The sequence below is a fragment of the Prinia subflava genome, chromosome 3, assembly GCF_021018805.1.
Source record: "Prinia subflava isolate CZ2003 ecotype Zambia chromosome 3, Cam_Psub_1.2, whole genome shotgun sequence".
Taxonomy (NCBI): domain Eukaryota; kingdom Metazoa; phylum Chordata; class Aves; order Passeriformes; family Cisticolidae; genus Prinia; species Prinia subflava.
The window spans coordinates 74,050,824-74,064,965 of NC_086249.1; the positions used below are offsets into that span (position 1 = coordinate 74,050,824).

Sequence of the window (14,142 nt, forward strand, 5' to 3'; positions counted from 1 at the left end):
GGTGTAGTTGTATGCGTCACAACTCAGTGTGAAAACAGAGAACTCCTCGTTTCATGACCACCTGTTAATGATACTAAATGCTGCTTACACATGCTATTTATGTCAGCTGTATGAGAACTATTTCTTCAGATTTTGCAGTGGCTCACCAGATTGGCTTGCCTTCTGAGTGAAGTAACTTTAGACTTTAGTGCCTCTTGATCATTTTTTACGTTCCTTTGTTACCAAAATGCTTCATAAATGCTTGTGGCATGTTCAAGACAGCAATGAACAGAGTCCATAGGTACTAGTGTGTGCTGGGCTGGTGTATATTTGTGATGTAGTGCACACAGTGATTCTTTTAGTTATGAAGATAAGTCTCATTTCTGAGACAAAACTACTTTCAAAAAATTTAATTGAGGCTGTTGGGTTTACAGCTATAGTCTCAGAAGAGGGTTGTATAACAATTAGAGGCTTCAGGCACAACAGCTTTCCTGTTAACATCAGTTTTCTAATTTAACATAATTTGTAGACCTTTTAACACCACAGGGACCCAATATTCGTTTTTACCTAATACTTTTACATCAGGCAACAAATGCCTTATTAAAGAACACAAGTGTTTGCTGAGGGGGCTGGAGATGGAATACAGATCTCATTCTGACTGTAGCTAATAGGTACACATGATGCTAGCTTGCTGATATAATGCCAGTTTTCCAGAGCAGATGCCAACATTTAAAACAGAATGAAAATACATAGGCTGCCCACTGAGACATGCTAGTTTAGATGAGGTTTTCTATAAATGGTTCGCTGCTAGTGGATTGCCAGGTTTTAAGCTCTAGTCTCTTCAAAAGAAACTGCAAGCAAGCTGGCAGATTTTTACCACTTCTGTAGTGGAGACTCCTGGTTCAAACATAAAATGTATTGACTGCGTGCGATAGCAGCTTCCTTACCTATTCATATCTGGTGATAAATCTATTTTTTAAATTATTATTACAGAAAATGCGTACTGTTTCTATAGAAAACCCAATATGGTGAAAGTTTGTTACAGCTTACTGGCATGCATGATTTAAGAGTCTAGATGTCAGTTCTCTCTGCAGCTGAGTTTTGTGATGCAGTAGTTCATACATTGAAGAGTTCAGATATTTTTCCCTTGAAATAAAAGATTCACTGTTCTTTTCTCCATTTTAGTTGCCACTACTAGTAGTAGATGTTGTATGACTGTTGGTGGTAGTGCTAGAAAGCCTGAAACAGTCCAGCTTAATATAAAATGTCCTTCAATTTCACAGGGCAGGAGGAATATGAGATTGTTTTCACAATTGTCCAAATTAGAATTTTTCAGGGCATCAGCAGACAAGCAGTTGACAGAATATTTGCTCCAGTTGGTGACTTTGCAGCTCCATAGCAAGGCTGAACTTGGCGACATTTCTTGCTTGAGAAGATTCTTCTTGAAGTCAATAGCATCTAATGATTGAAACTTTCTTTGTTGTAAACATGTAAGGATAAAAAGCTATTGCAGAGTTTAAGTGGATGTCTGTCTTAGCTGTATGTGTTACTTTTGATGTTGAACTGATGGCCTGTCCTGACAAGGGCTGTCTTCTGTAGACAAATGTTAGAATTGCCTCAGGTGTACCTGTCAGTCCCTTGGCTGTGTACAATCAAAATGATCATGTATTAGGAGGAACTTACCAGCTTGTGCCCTGGAAACAGTTGGGGAACAGAATACACTGGGAAGGAATAGAAGAACTGATTTAACCTGTGATCAGAGTATTTTCTGAGGAAGCTGCAACTATATGACAAACAGCATATATTAGTGACTAGAATACTTAATTTGATGTAATTCGTAAACTGTAGCCTGTTTGACAGCAGCTCACAGGCACTAGCAGTCATACTAGCAGTGACTAATATTTTTCTACTACTTTTGTCTTATCACAAAATGTAGAAGAAATTGTGTTTCATGGGGTCAATTTTTCTGAAAAGTCTTGCTTTTTTTCCATTTTATACTGTGTACCCTTTTCAATTTTTAAATTAGTAGGGCATGTGAAAGAGATAAAAAATATCTTCACTGGATAAAAAATGTTATCTCTACCATTGGTGTCAAATTCTCAGAGGAAGCCTCACTCTAGAAGCCTTTGGTAAAATTTTTGTCAACAAATACAGCAAGTTACCAATGGACATGGATGTAGTGTGGAAAGGTCTTGTGTTCATGGCTTTGGGGGGCACAAGTAACTACATCTTCCATTTGTCCACAGGCAAGCGTTTTCTGGATAAATCAATAAGCTGTTCAAACTGCGTACTTTTGATAATGGAGCTCTATGTGGCATACAAAGAAAAAGGTGTTTAGCCATATTTGGAGATGTTTCTACAGTGATAATGCTTTTGCCATAGCATCTTCCAGTTCCCAGCAGAACTGCATGATTTACCTATGTCAGCTCTACCAAGCTGCAAGTTGGGAGAATCCCAGTGTTTCCAAAATCAGGGTTCTAGAAGAACTTGAGTGAGACATCTGTTAGTGCAGCATATATATTACTGAAAGGGACGAGATTGGTGTGTGCTATAATGGTTAGATATCATGCAGAAAAATGCTAATTTACCTCAGCCTTCACTAACAAGTGAATTTTGACCATTTGAAAGTTTCCCAGTGCTACTTTTGTTTGTGTGTATGTGAGAAGACTTGCCTGTGGTGGCCATTCACACATTCTTTTAGTTGCATGCAGTTTTAAATTCAATATCCAAGATTGTATATGTGGAATGCATTTCATAGTTTCAGGTGGAAGCGTTTGCCAGATGTCACTCCTGACTGTCTCCTCCTACATCAGAGCTAACACGCTTTCCCAAGTAGGTTTGTGTAGATGGTCCCAAGTTTTGGGTGCTCTGCTGCAGTGCTGACACTTCAGTGGCTATTTCTTGAGGGTAGTTTTGGCTATTTCGGTTTGGCTTGGGTAAATTAAAGGGGGAGAGTGTTAATGATAGTTCTGCTGTAATTCTTTATGCCCTATAAGGGGCATAAGACTTTCAAGACTATCCAATGGTGGCCCTTAGCACAGCAGTTTCATTCAAACTGGATGGGGTGCTTCTTTCCCAGGCTATCATAAAATTAGGAGTACTACTACTAACTCTGCTGTCTTAAGACTTAAAATAAGGGAAGAAATAAGTTTCATATAACAAACAGCTTAAAAAAACCATATTTTTTTTCTCAGAATCAGAAGTTAGGGTCTTTAGGCTTTATTTTTACTGTTACCTAGGGTCCTTCCTTATCTTACTCCTGGCTGCTCTAAACATCCCCGAATCTCTTTTGATTTGCTTATGGAATTGCTACATGCTGTAATGTATCAGTGATCCCAAAATGGGACAGAGCAGTGTACAGCTTTGTCTCTAAAATAAAGTTGATTTAGCAATGAGGATTAACATTTGCATTGAACACAAGACCAGATTACCATATACTTTTTTACAGAAATAGATTTGAGTAAAATGGCTAAGAAAATGCATAAATGAGATGAGAATAATAATCCATTTATTTAAAACTGAGATGAGTGCACAACCTGGTAGGAAGGAGACTCTCAACCATATTTTTCTGGTCAAAATTTGATCACAGGATTGCTAACTGGAACACAGACTGCATTGGGAGAGTTGTTGAACCCTGCTCTTGTGCATTAACTCGGGTCACATGTATGAAATTGGAAACAGTGTAGGTTAAAGTACCTTTTTTCTTCTAATGGTATATTGCTAGAACTTTATGTGAAAGTGTATTAATTTTTCCCTTTCTTTCACCTCATGTAGCACAAATATTGACTACAGACCAAACTGGATGAATGAAATTTTCAGAGTTAAGGCTAACAGCAAAAGTAAGCTAGTGTAAAATTGCAGAGGGGTTAAAATTAATGGATATTTATCTCACAGTGGAAGGAAAGAGGAGCATGTATGATAAAATTAGTCTCTATAGCCCATCTAAAAACAGCTGCCAGACAGTGACCGAAGGATAGGAAGCTGAAGTCCAGGATAGAAGGAAACAGCTGGGACTAAAATGATTGTTGCCAGAGGAAAGACTTTTACATATATACCCTGATGACTGGTTTAGCACGAGTTCATTCTCTGTAGGTATCTCTCAAGATTTGATCTATGTTTTATATTTCTGACTGAGCTATGCAAAATGAATCACAACCTTAGCATGGTTTTAAGCCTAATGTAGTCTGATTTTAAATGATACTGCCACAGTACTCCCTGATCTGCCTTATGTTAGCAGCAGAACCACGTTGCTTCTAAGTGGCACCAACTGTGTGAGATTGGATGAGGACAAATAGGGGGTTTTAATTTTGCTCTTTAGCTGTCTTGGTGACCTGAGGCAATTCACTGTATTGCTTCACTGTCACTAGTAAAGCAAGTAAATTCTATGTGGCATGGGGAAAGGGGAAGATGCAGGTGTAGCTTACCTTATGCCATGCTGTAAAACATCATTATTAAGATTTCAGATAAACTTACTGTTTTCAAGCTGATTTTCAGTGCAATGATTTCATTTTAGAGTAAAAAACTTGGTGAGGGGAAGGACCCAGAAATTTTCCAAGTGTTAAGTTGTCCAAGGATCATTTTTTACAGAGGAAAAATACCGTTTAGCATATCAAGCTGAACGGGAAGTAGTACAATCAGTGAACTCCTGCAGTAAAAAATCTCGTTAGTTTGGCTGGAAAAATGCTAATGAGGATGACACAGAAAGCAATAAAAAGCATCACACTTCAACTTAAATAATTGTAAATGTAAGTGTCTACCGCAAGGTCAAGAGAGCTTATGTTACAGAGAACATGTTTCTCTGGGCTTCTGCTGAGGAAAGTTCTGGTAGTAACCTTACTTTGTCCTGAAACAGATTTTTGAAGACACTTCAGTGTGTTAAAGTATTTGACATGTTAGAACAGGTTTTTCAAAATTGTTGTCTTTCCTCCAAATGAGAATGAACCCTTTTCTAAATAATAGTAGTGCAAGTCTTTTATGTGATGTTTTCGAGATTTAAATTCCATAAAACTACTAATAATGTCAATTGTTTATCTAGAGGGAAATGTTGACTTTCACTTTGCAGTCAGTTAGTAAGTTAAAAAAGAAACACTTCTGTGATTTTATTGGTCAGACTTAGATTGACAGCAATAACAGAGCAGAGGGATGGGAAGGCTGGTCAGGTATTCCTTGATAACATTTTATTACATTCATACTTACTGTTTTAACTGATTGGCTGTAACACACCTTGTATTCTTAAGAACTCACTGAATTTAATAAAGGAAAGACTCATACAAAAATATTACCCTTTGAATCTCCATGTTGGCTTCCATTTTCTGTTGTATGTCAGGGAACTTCATGCAGTTATCTGTTTCCATTGTTAGGTGGTTGATGAGCTTTATATATGGGTGGTTGCAGGAATGTTAGGATTTAAAAGACTGAGTTCCATATCTCTGCAGAAAATCCTCTTAGCTTATTATGCACTTTGGTTCATACAGGTAAGTTTAGCATAAAGTAGAATATAGAAGAGTAGAAGACCTAGTTTATTGAAGAATTAGATTAGCTTATGTATTGCACATCATAAACAATATTGCAACAGACATTCTTTCTTTTAAATGCCTAATTAAAAACTACTAAAGAATTGAACTAGACTTCTATGTATTTGATAGGCAACAATCTCTTTATAGTATTTTCTATATTTAATGGGGTTTTTTTAGTGGGGGAGATTGTGGTGCATCACTTAGTAATATCCTAATGTGAAGCTGGGTGTAAATGTGAGGTGGAATTTTTAGGGTCCTTTTTTGACCTTGTAGTATGCATTCTGATGACTTTTCTTAAGTATGGACATTATCATGGAAATTCCTGGCAAATACTACAGCAAGAACTGACTTCGAACTCTGTAAATACTTCTAAATGTTTAGGGTTGAGCAGATAGGTAGGTTAGTAAATGTTGGTGTCATCAGCATTTCTGAATGAAATTATTCTGTAGCCTTGTCTATGTAAATACCAAATGTATTTATTTACTATGTAAATAAAACAATGTAAATACCAATCAGTTCAATACAGATAGTGATAGGACAAGGGAGAAGGATTTTAAACTAAAAGAGGAGAGGGAAAATTCTTTACTATGAGAGTGGTGAGGCACTGGTACAGGCAACCCAGAGAAGTTGCCAGTCCTTCATCCCTGGAAGTGTTCGAGACCAGGCTGAATGGAGCCCTAAGCAACCTGATCTAGTGGGTGGCATCCCTGCCCACAGCAGAAGGGGTTGGAACTAGATGTCCCTTCCAATCCAAGTTCATGTCTTAATCTCAAAGATGTCTAAAAGAGTATTATATGCACAAATATATTTGCTATCTTTTCCAGCAAGTCCTTTATAAGTGAGGTTTTACTCATGTTTGAATTGACCCCTTCATGTGGCTCAGTATTTCTGCTTGGCAGTTGCTACCTGCAAATGTTAGATCTAGACATGACTGAGTATACATTATTAAAATATCTGGGAACAAGTCCTCCCTTCCTTGTTATCTCAGAAATATATCCTGTAGCTGAATGATTGTATCATAGCATCAGCTCTTCCAGTTAAAAGAGAAGGAAAAGCCTACCCTTTTAAAATTCCCACCGTCTTTATTTTTTGCTTAAAACAGTTAACTGCTGAATGCAACTCATCAGGTGGTAGATGTAAGAAGACTGTCTAGCTTGAAGAATTAATTTCTCTTTGGAATACAATGTTCTCTGGTATATGCTAACATATTACTGTATAGTAACTATAATACTGGTGGTTTATAATACTGTAAACAACTGCTGAAAGAATGATTGGAAAAGGATCTGGAAAGTTGCAAAATTAATTTTAGAAGTTTTGCCCTTTGAACAGTGACCTCAATGGGATAAAAAACTTCCATTTCCTCCACTGTAAAAATCAAGGGAAATAAGCATTGAGTAGCTGTGGACAGTCCTTACAATTCTGTATGTGAAGAATGAAAACTGTTGGGTGTGTTAAAGATTTTCTTGAACTGTCCTGTAGATAAATCTTACAGAAGTTTGTTTACATTACTGCGAACAAGAAGTTTTCAAGGAATCCTCACTTCCCATCTGTTATATAAAACCTAAACTGCAGTGGCAACTTTGCAATACACTTACAGATCTTGGACTTCTTATATACTTACTGCAAAGGTTAATGCTCCGTTCAGTCCTGACACTGCAGCATACATCTGTTTGAGTTTATACAGCTGTTTTCCCTAATTCCAAGCATCCTGTTGTTGATACTCTTTCTCAGCAAGTTGCAGGGAAAATTTTCCACTGACCAAATGAGTCTCTTTTTTTGAGTTTAGGTTACTTGTACAAGTTTTAAAAGTTTTAACTTAAAACCACAGGAAAATGTAAATCACTTTCTAAATATTAAATTGACCACTGAAATTGAGTAATTGTGTGAAAAGATTAATGAACTGTTCCTGCAGATTTTCCAGTCAAATATTTGATGTTAGCAGATGTCTGGCAGTTCTTGTTAACGAAGGAATTCCCTAGTTAAAATTATAATTGATTTTAGAACAGCCTAATCTCACACAATTAGTGCATTTTGATTGCTTTGAAATAACAGAACTGACTCCTTCATCAGCTCTGCAATATGTGCCTCTACAGAAGTAACTAGCACCTGAACAGAAAATAGTGAAGTTTTTAGAGCCCTTTTCCTTCGCATTCCTTCATTAGAGCACATACAGCAGAGCAGCCTTAGTTGTACAAGAAACCTTTTGGTTATTGGAATTCAGACTGAGAGAAGAATCTTTGGCCCTTCTTGGGAAGGTGAGAAGAGGGAGGAGATGTAATATCAAATTTATAGTGCATTAGTTGGAGCTAATGGTTTTTGATGACAGACTTCTCTCTTTGGTACAGTTCCTATCCCTGTGTTGACTGACATTAACAGCACAATTCAATTGTCCCATTCCAAGTTGCTGGTGGCATTTAAGAAGCATTAGTGTGCTCAGAACATCCACGTGGCAGATGCAGAGTGAGAGCTGTGCTCGGAGCTGCCTGCTGGATACCACAAGGAATGTTCAAGGGCATTTTGTTTCATGCCCTAGATGGTATTCTCACTGGATGCCTATATGTAGGCACCAAATAATTCTAGCAGAAATGATTGATCATACACTTGCTAATGCAAATGAAGTCTTTTTATAGTTTCTTCTTCTGACCACTTTGAGAAACCAGCATGTAAAAATAGACAGTATAGGGAGAGTTAATTTGTCTTCCCATGGCAGATTTGTAGTCTATATTTGGTCTTAAAATTGAATGAATATTCTGTTTTATAGATTAAATATTATATATTTTTACAGTAAGCATGCTGAATTCAAATGTTTAAGTATAACACTTTCATCTTAGAAACATCATATTTCTTCAACTATATGTTGTCTTAAGTTCTGAATCAGTTGCTGAACTTCTTCCTTTGTCTGTTCTAAACATGTTCCAGACTATAAGATGAAAAATAGAAAAAAGCCCCTTATCATATAATTCTTTTAAATAACTTGTGCTTGGAGAGATCTTACTACAAATGCTGAATTGAGGTTTCCTTACATGTTTAAGAACAGCTTTTAACCTGGACCAATGGAAATTCATTTATTGTGCAACTGAGGTATCTAAATTAGTGATTTCTGAAAAACTGTAGTATCCAATCAACAAATGGTTCTGATGATAGCTTTTCTTTCTCTCATGGAATCTTTACCCAGTGTAGTCTTCCCTCTGCTTCTACCTTTCCTTTTAAAAGAAATTTTTCTATCTGAGGCTCTAATTTCCCTAGCTGTGGATTTTAAAAATGCCTTGCCTGTCTGTACTAAGTTCCTTAAAAGGCTGATTTACCTCATGTTATCAGCAACATTCAGGGAATGTTAGTAGTCTGTGATTTGCACTTTCCCTTCTCTCAGATAAGGCATTCCTCATCAGGCACCTCTGAGGAACTGCAACACCTGCTGCTCTGTGGCCATTTGAGCAGCTCACATGGGAGGGATAGTCACAGAATCACCAAATATTCTGAGGAATATTGGAAGGGACCCACGAGGATCATCAAATCCAACTCTTAAATGAATGACCTGTATGGGGATTGAACCCTTGACCTTGGTGTTATCAGCACCATGCTCTGACCAGCTGAGCTAATCTTATGTCAGTCCAGGCAGTTCTTGGAAATGGGGAAAAGGGGAAATAGGGGAACTGCAAGGGCTCTTGCAAAGTGCTGATGGGTAGAGCTGGGCTTTTAGAATGAAACACAGTGTTCACCCCATTACAGACATTATTTGTAGTGCTAGTGGTGATGTTACCTAGAGAATTAAACATTGCTGGTTTTGTACTTCCTAAAATTTTGGAAGCCTGAAGTTGGAAGGATTTTTGATACTCTGTAGCACTCTTGTTTTAAGCTTCCTCCTCGAGTGCTGAACCAATGATAAGGTATCAAAGGTTGTTACAGGATTCTTAAAAGTGACAGACATTGACTCCTGGTATCACAGATTCAAGGTAACTTTTTCCTCTATGAAATAAAACTAGTTAAGGTAATTCTGCTGCTGTGGACAGAAGTTCTGGCTGAAGTACAGAGGAGGGGAAGGAAAAGCTATCTCTGGCTGCTGCCGTTTACTTTTTTGCTTTTTCTTTTCTTTTTTCTTTTCTTTTTTCTTTCTTTTTTCTTTCTTTTTTCTTTCTTTTTTCTTTCTTTTTTCTTTCTTTTTTCTTTCTTTTTTCTTTCTTTTTTCTTTCTTTTTTCTTTCTTTTTTCTTTCTTTTTTCTTTCTTTTTTCTTTCTTTTTTCTTTCTTTTTTCTTTCTTTTTTCTTTCTTTTTTCTTTCTTTTTTCTTTCTTTTTTCTTTCTTTTTTCTTTCTTTTTTCTTTCTTTTTTCTTTCTTTTTTCTTTCTTTTTTCTTTCTTTTTTCTTTCTTTTTTCTTTCTTTTTTCTTTCTTTTTTCTTTCTTTTTTCTTTCTTTTTTCTTTCTTTTTTCTTTCTTTTTTCTTTCTTTTTTCTTTCTTTTTTCTTTCTTTTTTCTTTCTTTTTTCTTTCTTTTTTCTTTCTTTTTTCTTTCTTTTTTCTTTCTTTTTTCTTTCTTTTTTCTTTCTTTTTTTCTTTCTTTTTTTCTTTCTTTTTTTCTTTCTTTCTTTTTTTCTTTTTTTTCTTTTTTTCTTTTTTTTCTTTTTTTTCTTTTTTTTCTTTTTTTTCTTTTTTCTTTTTTTTCTTTTTTTTCTTTTCTTTTTTTTTCTTTTTCATGTGTAGCATTCCAGTGAAGGCTCCTCGGCTGGAACTGCAAATTAAAATCTGTTGTCCATAAGCCCTAGTCCACTCACATAAGGAAGGACTTTATTTGTGTTAGGAAAGCTGGGTATCTTTTGAGGCATTTTGGCAAAGGTGATAAGGAATAAAATAAGGGTTAGGGGTTTTGAAGGGATCTTGGGTTTATTTTCCCTCAATTCTGGTTGAAAATGAGAGATTAAATGCAGGATCTTGAACACATTCATCAATAGGATAAGTCAGCCTATAGCAGCATTTTCACACTTGAATAGTAGTGCTGGGAATAAAGACATTAATTTGGTTTAATCGCTAAGTTTGAGTTGTCTCCTAACTCTGTTGTTACTTTGCCTATTGTCCTTGTTTCTCTGCCCTATTTGACATCCTTTTGGAACCTGATTATGAGGTAAATTCTTCTCTACTGAACCTAAATGCTTTTGAATAAATTTCTCTTGTTACAGGTCATCTGGGGGGCACTTTAGTGATATGGTGTGTCAATTCTTGAGAAAGAGATTTCTAAGCTCTCATTTTATAATTGTATATGCTTTACCCAAAAAAACTCTGCATTTTTTACTACCTTTATAAAATCTTATTTTTTAGGGTAAAAAAGACATCTTCACCATAACTTCATTAAATAGGTTGGTAGCTTGTAACAAAGCTATTATACTTATTTCAAATGCTTGAAGCTGTAAAACTAGAAGTATTTCAAAAGCAAATGATTTGATAATGTCTTTTAAGATAGAGGTTGAAAGGTTTTTTTTCTGAAACAGATAATAGAACCTGAGTAATTTCAGATCTCCTGGAAGCTGTACAATGTATTAGCCTTGAAACTTGATATGTTGAAGATTGAAGTTGTTTTTATTAAACATTTAACATCCTAGAAGTCTTTCTAAAGACCATTCTTGGAAATACTCATTAATTTTTCTGATGTGCTCTTATTCTGTAATAGTTTTTTCAATTTGTAATCTGAAATCTTTTTGAAGGTGTGCTGAAACATCAAATGCCAAGAGATTTAAGTCATCTGTGGAGGACTGTGATTTCATGGTACTTGACTGTCAAATGTGTATTTATCTATTTAGGTTCAAACAAAGAAGGAAGAAACTTTGCCACCATCACATAGTCAAAACATTCCAGCTTTTTATTTTCCTCGAGGATGTCCTAAGGAAAAAGTGAATATAGATGCTGTGATTGCCAAAATTGAGAAAACTTTTTCTGAATTTCCAAATGAGAGGGCAACGTTAGAAGACATGGGTAAGGTTGCAAAGGTGAGAACTTGCTGGCCATCTTCTTTTTGTACCGTACTCCAATGGAAAGGAAGGATGAGTCCTGTGTGTTTGGTGTTCTTGTATTGTGTTTCCATCTCCCACACATTAGTAAAGATATTCTACATTGTTGGTACCACAGTTATGTGGAACTTTCTGCATTAACTGTGTATCAAAATACCTTATAAAAAGAAAAAAAAAATCAAAACTTGAACTACTTTTTTTGCTGCATAAACAACCAAATACTAAAGAACAACATTGTATGTTGTTCTTCATTTCATATTGACTAAGAGACTTAAGACAAAAGCATTGCTAATGTATGTTTTGTTTTCAAATGTTTCAGATGTTAAAGACACTGGTAAAGATAGAATGGTTTGGTAACTTGAGATTATAGCTCTCAAGTTATTCCTGAAGAGCTAATTTAGAGTTGTGGCAGAGTGACAAAATACTTAGCTTCGAAAGCAGCAAATATTTTTAAACTTCTGTGTAAGTTTAAAGACAATAAGGTAGTTAAGATAAACTTAAATTTCCATTTTGTTATATTGAATCAATGACTGAAATCTCACTGCAAATCATGGTCTTGGTAGTGAGTCTCAGGTTCTTATCCATGTTCCTGTCACTTTGTCCAGGGTCTAGAAAATAGAAAGTGTGACTGCTCACAAGAGCAGGACTCAGGGTTTGCCTCACCAAACCTTTTAACTGCTAAGCTGAATGATAGGATCCCTGTCTTCCACAGCGCTTTCCAACACAGAAGGGAGGAGGCCCTTCTCTCTCAGCAAGGAAGATGAAAGGGTCTGCTCACCTACAATTCAGTGATAAAAGTCATCTTCCTGAAGAATACTGTCTGAGGACAGTATTCATCAAAACCATTCTTTTTAATTTGTCTGAATTGCTAGTTAAACTATTGCATGAGAATTAATTTTACTTATGCTCTAATGACCTTACACATCTTGCAGTATTCACAGTCTCTTTGGAGATCCTTGGGGATGGCAGCATGTCTGACTGCTCCCAGCTGGAGTCAGTTTTAGGCAAATTGGGCTCTTGGCTGTTCAGCTGCAGATGCTTGGATTTTCGGTGCATGTGGTTGCTCTGCAGTTGGGAACGTGTAGCTGTTGAGTACCCTGAAGCAAGACACTGCTGCTCAGGGCAGGCTGGCCTGCTACTTAAAATTGCATAGAGGATGTGCCATGCACACGCAAGGATGCAGAGGACTTGAGCCAATTTGCTCAAGTTCAAAAGGCCTGTAAGTGTCCTGTCTTGAGCTTAGCTTAAAGATATCCAGCTCTGAGAGGAGCTTAGGATGGACTCTGTTTAGCTGCTTGGAGCATGGACAGACACGTGACTCACTGTGTTAGTCTATTAGGATTGCTACAAGTTGCCCTGTGTTTTGCTGTCTACTTTTGGATTTCAGCCGAAAGCAGTTGTCTTAAATGAATTATTTCAGAAGGTGAAGCTGGTTTCAGAAACAGTTTTTTTTAAAAAAATCTCTTTTGTAATGCTTTAACACGTGTAATTTTTGAAGGATCTATAAATAAGAGTAGCCCTCAGATAAGCAATCAATAAACTGACGTGATGTATTCTTTAATTGCAGGCCTGTGAATGCCCACTTTACTGGAAAGGTCCTTTGTTTTATTGTGCTGGAGGTGAACGAACAGGATATGTGTCAGTTCATAAATTTGTTGCAATGTGGCGGAAGTAAGTAAATTACATTTTTTTAGAAGTGATGCGGGTTTTTTTGTTGAAATGTGATATTTTAAGCTCTGAATGTGATCTTGTCTGTAAAGGGGAATAAAACCTTTTCTCATAATCAGCCATTGTCATCAAACTTGTACATGGAAAAATGTAACTAAATAATACTTTAATACTTTAAAATAAACAAATCTTCATTTACAGAGTTTATAGATTTTAAAATGGTAAATCACTGACAGTTCACGAGAAAAGTGAAAACCATGGTCCTTACTTGTAGATGCCAGTTCTGGACAAAGTGCTTTTTATATCTAGTTTTTCTCTAACTCTAACTTTAACTTGTCATTTCATGTAATCGATTGCATGGTGTACCCACCTCCTTTAACACAAATTTAAGAGACAGTACTGCTTTGATAAGTTCACTTTGAGCATGGTTTGACATTTGTAATGAACTTTTAAATAAATATTGTTTCATAGGCCATAGGCTCTAGGATGTCTGCATGAGGTAGCATGAGCAATTTTCTGTGTAGAATATTAAATGGAAATATTTGCATTGCAGAGTACTTCAGACCTGCTATGATGATGCTGCGAAGTTTGTTCACCTTCTGATGAACCCTGGATCTAACTACTTGGTGCAAGAAGACTTCATTCCTTTTTTACAAGTAAATTGCAACTGAAACTATTTCTAGGAACACAACAAAATTATGAACGGGCAAAGCCCTGAGTTTTGGTTGAACTAAACATACTTCTTCATGATCATCATTAAATTTTATTGATAGTATTCAGTGCAACTGAGTAGTTTGCATGATCCACTGAGATGCTAGTGAGTGATTCGTTTTACAGTTAATAATTTTGTATAAGGTGAGGTGTTTTTGAAGTGTGATGGTGAGATTTAAAGTTGATTGCAGGAATAGCACCTGTATTGGAATCTTATGTTTCAGAACGCAGTTAAAGTTAAGTCTGGATAAGCCTTTGAAGGGCAAAGGAGAA

The 14,142-nt window shown here is 36.2% G+C and overlaps 1 protein-coding gene across 1 annotated transcript in view; it reads left to right on the top strand.

The window, feature by feature from the left end:
• Positions 1-14,142, top strand: part of PPP2R3B (protein phosphatase 2 regulatory subunit B''beta) — a 44,116-nt gene that overhangs the window by 17,399 nt on the left and 12,575 nt on the right. The window contains exons 2-4 of the mRNA XM_063392462.1: positions 11,284-11,469; positions 13,058-13,161; positions 13,712-13,814. Coding sequence (XP_063248532.1) covers positions 11,284-11,469; positions 13,058-13,161; positions 13,712-13,814 — 393 coding nt within the window. The remainder of the gene's footprint in view (positions 1-11,283; positions 11,470-13,057; positions 13,162-13,711; positions 13,815-14,142) is intronic.